This window comes from Atta colombica, unplaced genomic scaffold (genome assembly GCF_001594045.1).
Source record: "Atta colombica isolate Treedump-2 unplaced genomic scaffold, Acol1.0 scaffold125, whole genome shotgun sequence".
In the NCBI taxonomy this organism is placed as follows: Eukaryota; Metazoa; Arthropoda; class Insecta; order Hymenoptera; family Formicidae; genus Atta; species Atta colombica.
Genome location: NW_017259212.1, coordinates 4151410 through 4164061, shown reverse-complemented (window position 1 = coordinate 4164061; position 12652 = coordinate 4151410). Strand labels below are relative to the sequence as shown.

At 29.8% G+C, this 12652-nt stretch overlaps 2 protein-coding genes across 2 annotated transcripts; one reads left to right on the top strand and one right to left on the bottom strand.

The window, feature by feature from the left end:
• Nucleotides 1-3047: 3047 nt before the first annotated feature.
• On the top strand, nucleotides 3048-4009 carry LOC108694867 (probable small nuclear ribonucleoprotein G). Its single transcript, XM_018204552.1, has 4 exons — nucleotides 3048-3203; nucleotides 3321-3343; nucleotides 3709-3833; nucleotides 3959-4009. Exons 1-4 carry the CDS (start codon nucleotides 3172-3174, stop codon nucleotides 4007-4009), a joined length of 231 nt encoding a protein of 76 aa, XP_018060041.1. The 5' UTR covers nucleotides 3048-3171.
• A 4248-nt stretch (nucleotides 4010-8257) lies between these two features.
• Nucleotides 8258-11240, bottom strand: LOC108694866 (A-agglutinin anchorage subunit-like). Its single transcript, XM_018204551.1, has 3 exons — nucleotides 11105-11240; nucleotides 10701-10830; nucleotides 8258-10482 (listed from the first exon to the last, which is right to left on the bottom strand). Exons 2-3 carry the CDS (start codon nucleotides 10797-10799, stop codon nucleotides 8266-8268), a joined length of 2316 nt encoding a protein of 771 aa, XP_018060040.1. The 5' UTR covers nucleotides 10800-10830; nucleotides 11105-11240; the 3' UTR covers nucleotides 8258-8265.
• Nucleotides 11241-12652: the final 1412 nt, after the last annotated feature.

Genomic DNA, 12652 nt, shown 5'->3' with positions numbered 1-12652 from the left:
CTCTCTCTCTCCCCCCCCCCTCTCTCTCTCTCTCTCTCTCTCTCTCTCTCTCTCTCTCTCTCTCTTCAACGCTCGAATATATATTTATCTCATTTTAAAATTTTAAGGGATTTCAAACAACGCGAGCAGACATATCTTGAAGCAGACTTGAAAAAACTTCTTAAGAAAAAGGAATTATTTTAAATGTACTTCTTCGTGAGAGAGAACATTGGAATACGTTCTTTATATATTTACAGATTTATATATTACAGAAAATAAGCTGGAGAATATCCACCTAGAGAATACAGGATATAGACGAGCGAGAAACTTACTAATAATTAAGCAAAGTTGTTGTGTCTGTATGAAAAAATATCTACGGACAAAAAACATTTGCGAGTCGTTCTGTCACGACTCGCTGTGCCAATCCGTTCCATCTTAAAATTTTGCACATATTTAATATAAATGTAAAGATTCCTCACTACAGACAGTGAGTTGCGAAGTTTTTGAAAACCTCGTTAAAAAAGTATGCATCCTGTACTTAATGTTTCAATCGTTAAAAAAAGTTAATGCGAGAACACGTAACGTTTACGAGAGAATAGTCCAGAGATTGCTGCGATGGCGAAGAATGTTGTCGGATGCTGGATCCAGTTGTATACCTTCATCGACAATTTTATAAACATTACATATAATAGCTCTCGATATGTCATTTTTCGAAGTGCGTGTATTGAGACATTTATATCATGGCATTCCATATGAAATTAGCCAATTAATTCGAATCGATGTGCTAGTATCTTTGTATTGTAGATTCGCGGAGCTTCTTTGCGCTTCGCTACAATAGAAAATCAATAGACAAGTTCTTCCTTTGTCGTTAGTTGAATTATAATAGTCTTCTTCATGATGTTCATATACTTCCAAAATGATTTTTAATTGTGAATTGAAAATCGCGTCTTTGAAGAACTAAATCGAATTAAATCGATGTAGCGAACATTCGCTTCGATGTCCGTTTTTCAGTTTATTGATTAATAAGATTTAGAAAGATGGGAAGAGCGGACAACGCTATTTAGCGATTTAAATGTAAGATGGAGTTTACGAAGCTTTCATTTTTATCGCTTTCATGTACGTTGTTAAACTCTGATGTATACGTTGTTGGACACGCATATGATATATCGATAAAATATTATAATTCTAAATGTCACACCGTGATATAATACATTATGATATAATATATTATGTAGACCAAAGAAATTATAAGAAACGCCACAAAGATCTTCCCGGTTTCACATTTCTTTTGGAATGTTTAAATGTTACTAATTTTTTTTTACAACATCGAGAAGAAATTATATATTTATTCCTTTCCAAAGATAATGAAATGCTTTTAATATCGAAATACAATCTCTATTAAAAACCTTAAATGACATATGTCTCATTGTTCGTATATAATTCTATTTACATTGCACGAAAAATCCATTCATCGTCAATCCAGAAAAAATTTTCCTTGGAATTTTTCTAAGCTCAATATTGATGTCAGCCTCTTCTCTTAAATGTTCTTTTATTTTTCATTAACGAGAACTGTCGAGGGTTCATTATCTGCGTGGCCATCATTTCTGAGATGTATGAGGGGAAATATCGTTTCTTGCGATCGAAGTGACGTTGATGTTGTACTTTTATAAACACATGCGTACTTGTATTTTATACCGATAGTGTATCACGGCGCGATAACGGAGATGTATCCGACGAAACGAGAACACGCACATATCGTGCGTTGTGATGTTCGGGATCGCGCAATTGTGACACGTAAGAAAACGCAGAGACGCTTCATCGACAATTATCTCGAAGAGCGACACGCTCATTTCATGTTGTACCAATGTTGTAGAAAAAGAAATAAAGTTACGATCCCATAAATCGTATGGACAGAGATATTGCCTTCTGTGTTTTTCAATACCTTTATAAGCACTGATTGAACAACGTTATTTTTTCCTTTGCTAGAATTATGTATTCCTTATCTTTGACTGGAATATTTTCTATGAAAATATTCTAGTTCAAGGTAAGTAAATGATACAGTTTTAACAGTTTCTATTAACTCATATTTTTGCATCAATACAAATATTGTAATATTTAAGAAAAACATTATTATTTTGAAAAATATTTAAAAATAATAATATATGTGCTACATTTCGAAAAGATTGTAGTTTATTATGCATTCATACTTGGACTCATAACGTCATTATATATATACAATATAATTTTTATTTCCAATTTTTTCTTTTCATTTCTACTAATATCAAACGCCAATTATATTTATGTATTCTTATAATAAACTATAAGTTGCGTATTATCTTCTAGAAATACTAAAATAGTTACTAATTAAAAAATAATAATGTAACGAAACAATATTATTATATTATTTTACATATCAGATTTTTTGGATGCGTTTCATTTAACATTTGCAACGTTTGCGAGTATCATTTCGTCTTTCTTGACAATTGTCATTGAATATTAAACAAGAAGATGATACATGCGAGCATTGCGAACTTTAAGCGGAACATATCCTTTGTAGCGATTTCTCTTTGTTTTTACTGATATTTCTTTCGTTTTTAATCTTTTAAAAATTTCTATAATTTCTTTATAATTTTTAATTTTTCAAAAAATTTTATATAATATAGGAATTAAAATATAGTCTCTATAAAACCTTTATAAATTCAATATTAATACAGCGATCATATAATTAAATGCGACTCCTCTGCTGGCATAGATAGGACGCGATCCGATAGATAGGACGCTCACAACGCTTAAAATCATTTTATACTTGTTGTTTGTCAAATGTTAAAGAACATTAACAAAAACAAATGATGCTCATGAGCGTTGTCAACATAAATCGGATCACGGCCATAGTGAGCGCATGCAAGCCGGACAAAGCTGTCATCTTGCTCGCGAGCGATTGAATGTGATGGGTTGGATCTATAAGTAATAACCAATCATATTCATTTGCTCGGCAAGCAGACTAGTCGCTTTGTCGACTTAAACGCGCCCAGTGGCATCTACCGGCTGGCATAGTTTGGCATGTAGTTTAGTATCACCGGTTAAACATAATCAACGAAGTCATTGCCGGTTATTACACACAATTTTTCATAATTTTTGTGAATATCTATCAGTGTACTCAGGTATTGGAAGGTTCTGTTACTATAATTAAAAATGAGTAAAGCACATCCACCAGAGCTTAAGAAGTGAAGTATATTTTTTTCATAAGCCGATGCGATCTCGCTATCGGTATTGTTATTTTTCACATTTTTTTTGTTTCATTATATTATATTTCCATATTAATGTTTCTGTACTTTTTTCAGATATATGGATAAAAGATTATCCCGTAAGTAACAATGCAAATATGTACTCTAAGTCAAAGTTATATTTCTAAGAGAAAGATTGAGATTATTTGAAAAATAAGTCTTACTGAAAGGTTAAGTTTGTTATAGTCTTATAGAATATTAAAAGATTTCTTTGGTGAAAAATAACTTCTTACATAAAGAAATATTTTCTGAATATTTTTTGTATTTTATAGAATAAACATGAATTTTGTTTTTGTAACATAAAATATTTGTAAGAAGACTAATTGCGAGCATATACAATTAAAATCATTTTGTAGTTTTATTATAAGACATGCAAGAAGTACTTTAGTATATGTAGAAAGTAATATAAATTCTTTATTTTAATTTTACTCAAAATATCTTGCAGTAAAATTGAATGGTGGCCGGCGTGTTGTTGGAATATTGAGAGGTTTTGATCCATTTATGAACATGGTCATAGATGAAAGTATAGAAGAATGCAAGGACGGTACTAAAAACAATATAGGAATGGTGGTAAGTTTTGTTGTGATTTTATATTTATTTTTATGAAAGCTGATTATATATATAAAATAGAATATTTTTGTATTATTATTTATCAGTATTTATTATTAGTATTTATCAATATTCTATATTTGTAGGTAATTCGTGGCAACAGCGTCATAATGTTAGAAGCTTTGGATCGAATATAATACATATTTTATTAGAACTTATGTCTATCTTATCTGTATCTTAAATAATTATATTTTTAAATAAATAATCGATTTTTTTGAGATATAATCAAGATGTTGGCAATATTGGTCTCTTTGATAATTCAAATAATGAATGAATTTTTTTATGTATTGTAAATGATTTCTTCGATGGCATTATAGCTCTTATTGAGTCTTGATCTTCTTAAAATAAACCGTTTTAATATGAACTTTAGTTTTTGTCTAATTTTATTATAGTTGCAATTTTTATGGTATCAAAATGTTTTAGTATTCAATTTATACTCTGGAAGATGAAGTTTTGTTTTTAAAATTTATTGTGTTTAGCTTTTAATCTGAAAGATGAGACAATATTACAATTCATTCATCTTAGGATTAAATTGTTTGGGATACTTTGTTTCTATTATAGTGGAATATTTTCCTAATCAAATTTCGTGTCATATATATGCAGTATCATTTATAGCTCTAGGAATCAAAGTATGTAAAATTGGTCGATAAAAATAAGAGATAGAACATGAAGACGATTTATATCTATTTCTATTTAACTATTCATAATATATTATAAAAAGAAAAGGATATTGGCCATCTTTACACTTCTTCTTTTATTTTTATTGATCATATTTGATATATGAATGGCACATATTCTTTTTATGTCTTTGCTAGAAAATATCATTCAAATCTCTTTTGTTTGACAAACGATTCTAGTAAACTGTAGGAAGTTATTTAGCATCCTTATCCATCCTATCATAAACGGTTTGAAGGAAAAATGACTTACACTTGATATACAAACACGAATGCTTTATTAACAATTTTTTATTACAAATGTAGGAGTGAAGATACACGAATTGTATATACTAATTTGATTTTTATTATACTTGTCAATACATTGAGAAAATAAATAAACTTATTTTATTGATCCTGACACAATTACAGTAAATATATCATCACAAATATAATTAATTAATTTAATTCTTCACAAAGTATATGATATTTTTTTCATAATCTTTATCAATCCTCTTCATATTATATTTTCTACTACATTGTAGTTTTTTATATGATAAAATTTATATTTTTTGTATCCTAGAAAATAATATTTCTATTTGAATAAAATAGATATCAATATACTAAAACCTAAAAAATAATTACATATCAGTCAGACCAAAAATGTTGTATTTCGTACATCATTTTGTTACATTAAATTTACAATTGTAAAGTAATCTTTATAAACAAACATGTCATTATATTAAAATACATAATTTAATATATTTCCTAATTTGAGATTTACTCAAAAACCATCTATTATAACAATAACAGACATGCGTTTCAAGCTATCTATACAGTGCAAACATATATTTAAAGAATTGATATTAAAGAAAAATTTAGAAAATAAATGCGGAATATATGCTTCAAAACAGATTTTATTTCTGTAGACGATTATCTACAAGTCTATAATAAAAGCATGACTATATTAAAAGAAATGTTTGATTTACAAGGCACTTAATATTTCATTGATTTTTCGCGTTCAGGAACATTACTTCCTATCCTCAACAAGTGATAGATGTTCTCGTAATAAAATATTTTATGACAATTGTATGATAATTATACCATCCTTTTATATTTCAGCAACAAGACAAAGCACAGCAGATCTTAAATATTTCACGATGTATGCATAATTTACATACAAACTTAAATTTATTATTTAAAATATTTCAAGTTATTTTTTTGTACTGTTTTGCTCTTATAGTAAATTGTTCTATAAAATAAAAAAAGATTTCACACACACACACACACACGCACGCACACACACACACACACACACACACACACACACACACACATATTTATGAGAAAGATTTACTAAATAAATCTTCAAAATATGTTATTTTTTTGTTTTTGAATATTTTATGAATATAATGCAAAGAATTTAATAAACATTATTTTTAAGAAAAAAAAAAAACAATAAAGTAGTACGAATATTTGTACATAAATCTATATCACAAATGTAACACGTAGCTTAGACTGTCTTTTGTATTATACCTTTTTAAATGCAAAAAAATGACAAAATAAAAACAAAAAGTATTTCGTATTGTTAATTATAATTCATTAATTTATAAATTGTAATTCATTAATTTATTGAAAAAATGTAGGCTTTATATGTATGGTATATAGTGATAATTTTTAATCTGCTGATATTTAAGGCTATTTCAAAATATAAATATATGTGTAGCCACTTTTACTCATATCTTATACATTACATACTTTATATTAAACTAACATATTTCTTACATACATAAACACGTACATTATTTCGTGTATCATATACATGTCAATGTTTAACATTGCAGCAGTCATTCGCATTTTCTATGCGGTGCTTTAACACACCAAAGTTTACGATTTGTATCTTGTAATTATGTGACAAGATTTTTGTATAGAAAACAAATCCTTAAGAAACTTCTTACTTGAAATTACAAGTTGCAGAATAAAATGTATAACTATACACATTTTAATTTTATTATTAAAATGTATCAAATAATAGTTTAGAGTAGAATATATAGAATATAGAATGGATACAATTATGATACAGAAAAAAAAATATTTTCGTGAGGAAAAACGTATCACAGTTAAATGCGATCTTATTTAAATAAAAGACTAATTATACACATTGTTACGTTAACTAAAGAAATTATAAATCTACGTAATTTTTCAATTTGTGTTATATATTAAAATTAAAAAATTTTTTGAAAGTGCATTCAATATAGGAGTGTAAAAAGAATAATTAAAATTTATAAATGAAATATTTTACTGTTCAAATAATAAAATTTTGTTATTCTAAAAGTTTAAATAATTCCACTGTTTAATATTTTTTAAATTTTACAAACATCGTGAAAAAGCTTAAAATATTTGAAATAAATCGTCAAAGCAATTTTTTGTAATTATATAATTTTTGTATTAATCTTTGCTAAAAATATTATTCTATTATTTTCTCTAATGTCAAATAAATTTTATCTTATAATTGTTAAACATTATTTACAATTATCTAAAAAATTTATTCGACGCAAGAGAAAACAGAACATTATTTTTAAGAAAAATTAATACAAAAATCATATAGCAATAAATTATAAATTATAAAAAATTGCTTTAATGATGACATTTTACACTGTTGGAAAAAATGTGTCGAATTTAACATAAATTCCACGTTCTAAACGATCCACTCAAATTTTTGGGTCAATTTAACATAAGATGAATATATTAGAAGATTATACAAATATTATGTAAGAAAATTAATACAAAAAATTAATATCAACACAGTTTGTAAACAAACCATGGAAGCATTTTTTCAGAGGATTAGCATTTATGATATATTAAATTAACACGTATTTCATTCATTCGTCTTAGAATTTACAACATTTTAAAACATATTATTTTTATGTTACTTATTCAACTCACTCATAAATTATGTCACTTTGACATTAAGAAACATTAAATATTCGATATCAATTTCATATAAATTTTTAAATAACATAATCACATTATGTTAAATTAACACTCGAATATGTTACAAAATTCAATACAAATTATTAACAAGAACATGAATGGATCGTTTTCAATACAAATACATAATTTTTTTTACTGTAGACATTCTAAACTTCTTCATGACATGAAAATACAAATTATATTTGTATAGATTTTATGTAATATATATACATATATTATAATTATATATGTATATAGATATGTAATTTATATTTTGTATTTAATACAGGAATGTAAATAAAAATTATTAATGTTTACCGGTAATTGCAACGATAATTATAACGATCGATATATTATTAATCTTATTAAAATAATTGCATTAAATTATCCCATAAAAGTAAAATTTAAAATATTACATTCGCGAAAAGAATAAATGGGCAATTCAAATTCGTTACGTTTTTATTTACACAGTAGTTAAAAGTGTAAATCAAGAAATATTTCCATCAACGAGCTTTACATTTCATTAGGCTACGCAACGAATTCAAAAGCACCAATCAACATTTCCATAAAAGAACTTTAAATTATTTTGTTCAAGTAAACTTCACTCATGTGCTATACAAGATACATCTTAACACTTTATATTTAATGTTTTTGGTTATGAGATAATTCCTTGGTTGCTTTTCCTACATCTTCCTTCCACACAAACTGTAATAAATTATATTTGGCGAAATATATTTATATCTCAAAATTAAAATAGATTATATGCTTCATCTCGATGTAATAGGAGATTCTTGCTTGAAATTTTCAGATTCAATTTTTTTCACGGAAACAAATGGATTAAACTCTTTTGTCTTTGCATTGCTATCTCTGTTAATTGCCGATAAATTTTTATTATTATGCTTCTCTTTATTATGCTGTTGTTTATTCTGACTATCGGATGTATCCTCGCATTTTATTCTTTTTACTTTCCTTTCGTATAAATTGTGAATTAACTTATGATTTACTTTATTTTCCAATTTTTTCAAAAGTTCCGATTTTTTTTGCTTTTTCGAATCTACTTTATTAAGTATACTACTTATCGCATGTGTTTGGATGTGGCTTTTGAAGGCAGCAAGAGACGTGCAAGTATAGTTGCACTTGTCACATGCAAGTTCTTTCTGATCGGTGTGTTGATTAGTTATGTGTTTTTTCATATCATAATTGTTACTGAAAGATTCATCACAAAAATTACAGAAGAAAAGTTTCTGACCTTTGTGCTTTGCGATATGCACCTTGAAATACCAATCAGTAGTGATATATTTCGAGCAATAGTCACAGAAAAAACTCTTCTTTTTTTTCTTTAATTTCGATTTATGTACTTTTGATATTGGAACGTGCATCAGAGACTTTGGAGCATTTACAGTGGTGGTACTGACAACAGCTGCAACAGTAGGTTGAACAGACGTTGAATTCGAAGTGGTCACCGGAGCGGTTTTTTCTGCAACAATGCAGAACTTAGGAATGCCTTGCGTGCGATGTAACAACGACGGCGGACTTATCAAATTGGCTATAGGTACCACGCGTATCGGCGTGAGGAACGTTTTAGGCTGAATTGCCGTGGTGTTTACTATGTGTGATGGTGATACACTTAAGTTGTTTATTGGCTGAACAGTAGTAGTTTGAGGTGAAACTGCGAGTTGAATACATGATTTGTTCGGAGGTACAATCGAAGTAGATGCAGAAGTGGTAATAACATTGGGAGCCGAAATCTGAGTTATAGCTGGAACTGAAACTGGAGTTGGAGCTAAACTTGGAGCTATAGTTAGGGTTAACGGAACTAAAGTTGAAGTTGAAGCTGAAGCTGAATTTGGAGCTAGAGTTATGGCTAGAGTTGGAACTGAAGTTGAAGTTGAAACTGTAGACGATGTTGAAGTTGGAACTAGAGCTAGAGTTAGAACTGGAGTTGTAGTTGAAACTGGAACTTGAGTTTGAGCTTTAGTTGGAATCGTAACAGAAGTAGATTCCAAATAGGAATTTTGTTGTAAATTTGGAAATCTTACTTGACCTATTGATTTTACATTGCTTTCTGAACATAACGTGTTGTTGGGAAAAATTATGGTGTTCTGTGATGAAACCGTGACAGACGCACTTCCAAAGGTATTCGCAGATTTAGTTATTTGCGAATTATTTATAATAGATTGAGCATTAGTGCTGGTCAATTGAGTGTTAGATACCAAAGTCATGCTGACACTTGGTTGACTAGGTGCTTTTTGCGGAATAATTATCAATTCTTCATTTTTCCACAGTGTCTCCATCACTTTGTTAGGATCCGAATAATCGCGTTTCTTCATCTTCGCAATTTCTAAAATCTGCAACTCTCGAATGCGCATCCGCTCCTTCAGTAAATGCAATCTGTCTACATCGTTATGAATATACACTTTCTTTCTCTTACAATTTCTGTGATGTATCCGAGATATCCATTTCTTAAATGTTCTTCCACAAATATCGCATGTATGTGAACTGTCACATTTATATAACTTTATTAATGCCCGACGACAACGATTATGATCAATGCTTAATGCATCACAATACTTATTCCTACAGTGTTTTTCAACCGGCGCATTTATCTCATTTTCTTCTATGCTCAATGCTAACATAGGCGACACACAATCTTTATCCACGTACTGCTGTACTGTCACATCACAAATAATATTTTCACATGGCTGATAATGACCACATGATTTCTTCTTAATAGGTAATAAAGCAATTTCCGACTTTTTGTGCTTTATTTTTGAAGGTAGAAGATTGGCATCTTCCTTTTCTTCGTCTATTGTCCCAACAGGGAATATTGATATTTCAGATGCTGTTGTATGGTTTGATGTTGAATTTATACCATTCCTTTTATACCAAAATGCATTGCCAGACTCAAGTGATGATAAAGGAATCGTCTTAATGATAAGGTCCGGTTGATTAAATAGCCGTTTCACAGAGTCTGATTGTAACACCTGCAAACAATAAAGCCCATAAGAGTGTTATAAACTTTTGTGTAATATACATACACATAACACACACACACACACACACACACACACACACGCGCGCGCGCGCGCGCGCGCACGCATAGATACAATAATTAAACAATTATTTTTTGTTATAAGCATTATTATTTGACATAGCAATCATTATTTTTTCAATTGCATAATAGTCAAGTAATACAACTCACTTCAGATAAAGTAGGTTTTATCATATTGTTCGGGCATACATTGGACATTATGTCTGTGGACGCGAACTTGGAGAGTGGTGAATATGCCAGTTTCACCATGTCAACAGGTATGAGTAATCAATGTAGGATTCTGTAATTCATAAAGTGACCTGGAAACGCGGCTTTGATCGCGATCAAATGGATGAATTTTCATGATTGCGGAGTACGATGCTTCATCCGTTCATTCACCGCGTAAACACAACACGAAGTGAATAAATCGGACTCAACTCGGTTGGGGAGGGTACAATTTCTAGGTTAGTCAGTTAATTCGGGTAATCAAAACCCGACTTACTCGACGCCGTATCCATAAATGCGAAGTTTTTGCGAGCCTACTCCTCCGAATTTTTTTTGAAAAGTATACTTACGAAATAGAAACTCGTCACGACTGTGTATGATTCAAAATCAGCGTCATAATTCGCGGCTTCGATTAAACAGCGGTAATCCGCATAGTGATATTAGTGATTCGCAATCCTGCTCATCTCATCCCGCGCACCATCGGCGGCAGTTGGCTGTTCGCAGTGTCGGCACCCGTTTCCCTTTTCTTTTCTCTCCCCCCAAAAACAGATTTTTTTTTTTTACGGAAACGCGTGCGCGTGCTTTGCGTCCATTGAATTCGTCCGCGCGAGCGCGAACGTAGACGGACGAAGCGCGCGATGTACAATTTCCCTTCATTCATAGGGATAGTATCCGCCGTGTGAATCGTGATCCCCATTCCCTAATCTCACTCGGCTGCAGCTGATGTATATTTCTCGTAGATTTTGACGAAGTTGATCGCGTTGATGACTTGACGACTTGATGTCAATGTACGCGTCATCAGCGCTTGCGTTGTCGCATTTTCGTTTTTGTTTATCTTTTTTTGCATACACGTAATAGATCCTCGACCAATATTACGTCACATTGCGTCAAATTACATTATTACGTTATGCTTACGTCATTGCCTTATGTTGTGTCTCGTGTTGCGTCATGACGTCATTTCGTTACGTCTTGCTGAGTGAATATATCAATTTATCACATGCTTCATATATGCATGCTCTCGTACTTTTGTATGATTCTTGCATGCTTTTCTTTCCGCTTCTTGATTCCTCACACAATAAAGTCTGAGAAACTGAAAATGACTCGGAAGAGTTAGAACGAAATAAATATGAATTTTGAAACTTCGCGATTCTTTATATTGCTTTTACTCTTGTATGATGCTCTCTTATTCTCGGAACAATAACATTATTTGATTATGAATAATTGATTTATGAATAAACATTACTTCAATGTTTATTCAATTATAATTAATTATTATCAAATAAGAAATTTCCTACTCAATAATAAAACTGTACGTACATATGTTATATTAATTTATATTGTTGAGTGGAAAATTATAATGTCGATGTAATATTAATTTCTACCCAAGTAACACATAAAGTCAAAAAATCAAAATGATTTTATTTCGATTCTTAACGTCAAAAAGCAGTCAAATTATACAATTAAAAACGATCATTTTGGCTTTCTCTTAGCTTGGTGTATTCCTTGAATTACTGTAAGTTATAAGTAATATAATAGAGCGAATATCAATGGTTGCTTTTTATCTAGACATAAATCAACATAAGTATTATAATTCTTTTACTCATGGAATATAAAGAAAGGTAGAACGATGTACGTATCGACTTGTGTCACTAAATGAACAGCATCCAGTGTATAAATCAGCTGTGTGGCTGCCTATTCCTGACAGTGCCAGGAGTATCTTGATTTTTTTTTTGCTCGTGTTGTCACACAAGTATAATAGTCATAATAATATAATTATAAGGATTCGGAAAAAAATCGTTTTATATATAATTATATACAATCTTCTTTCTAATTATTTTATATAAAATCATTTTTTCTCGGAGACATCATCATGATCTTATTTTTTATCTTTATCTTAT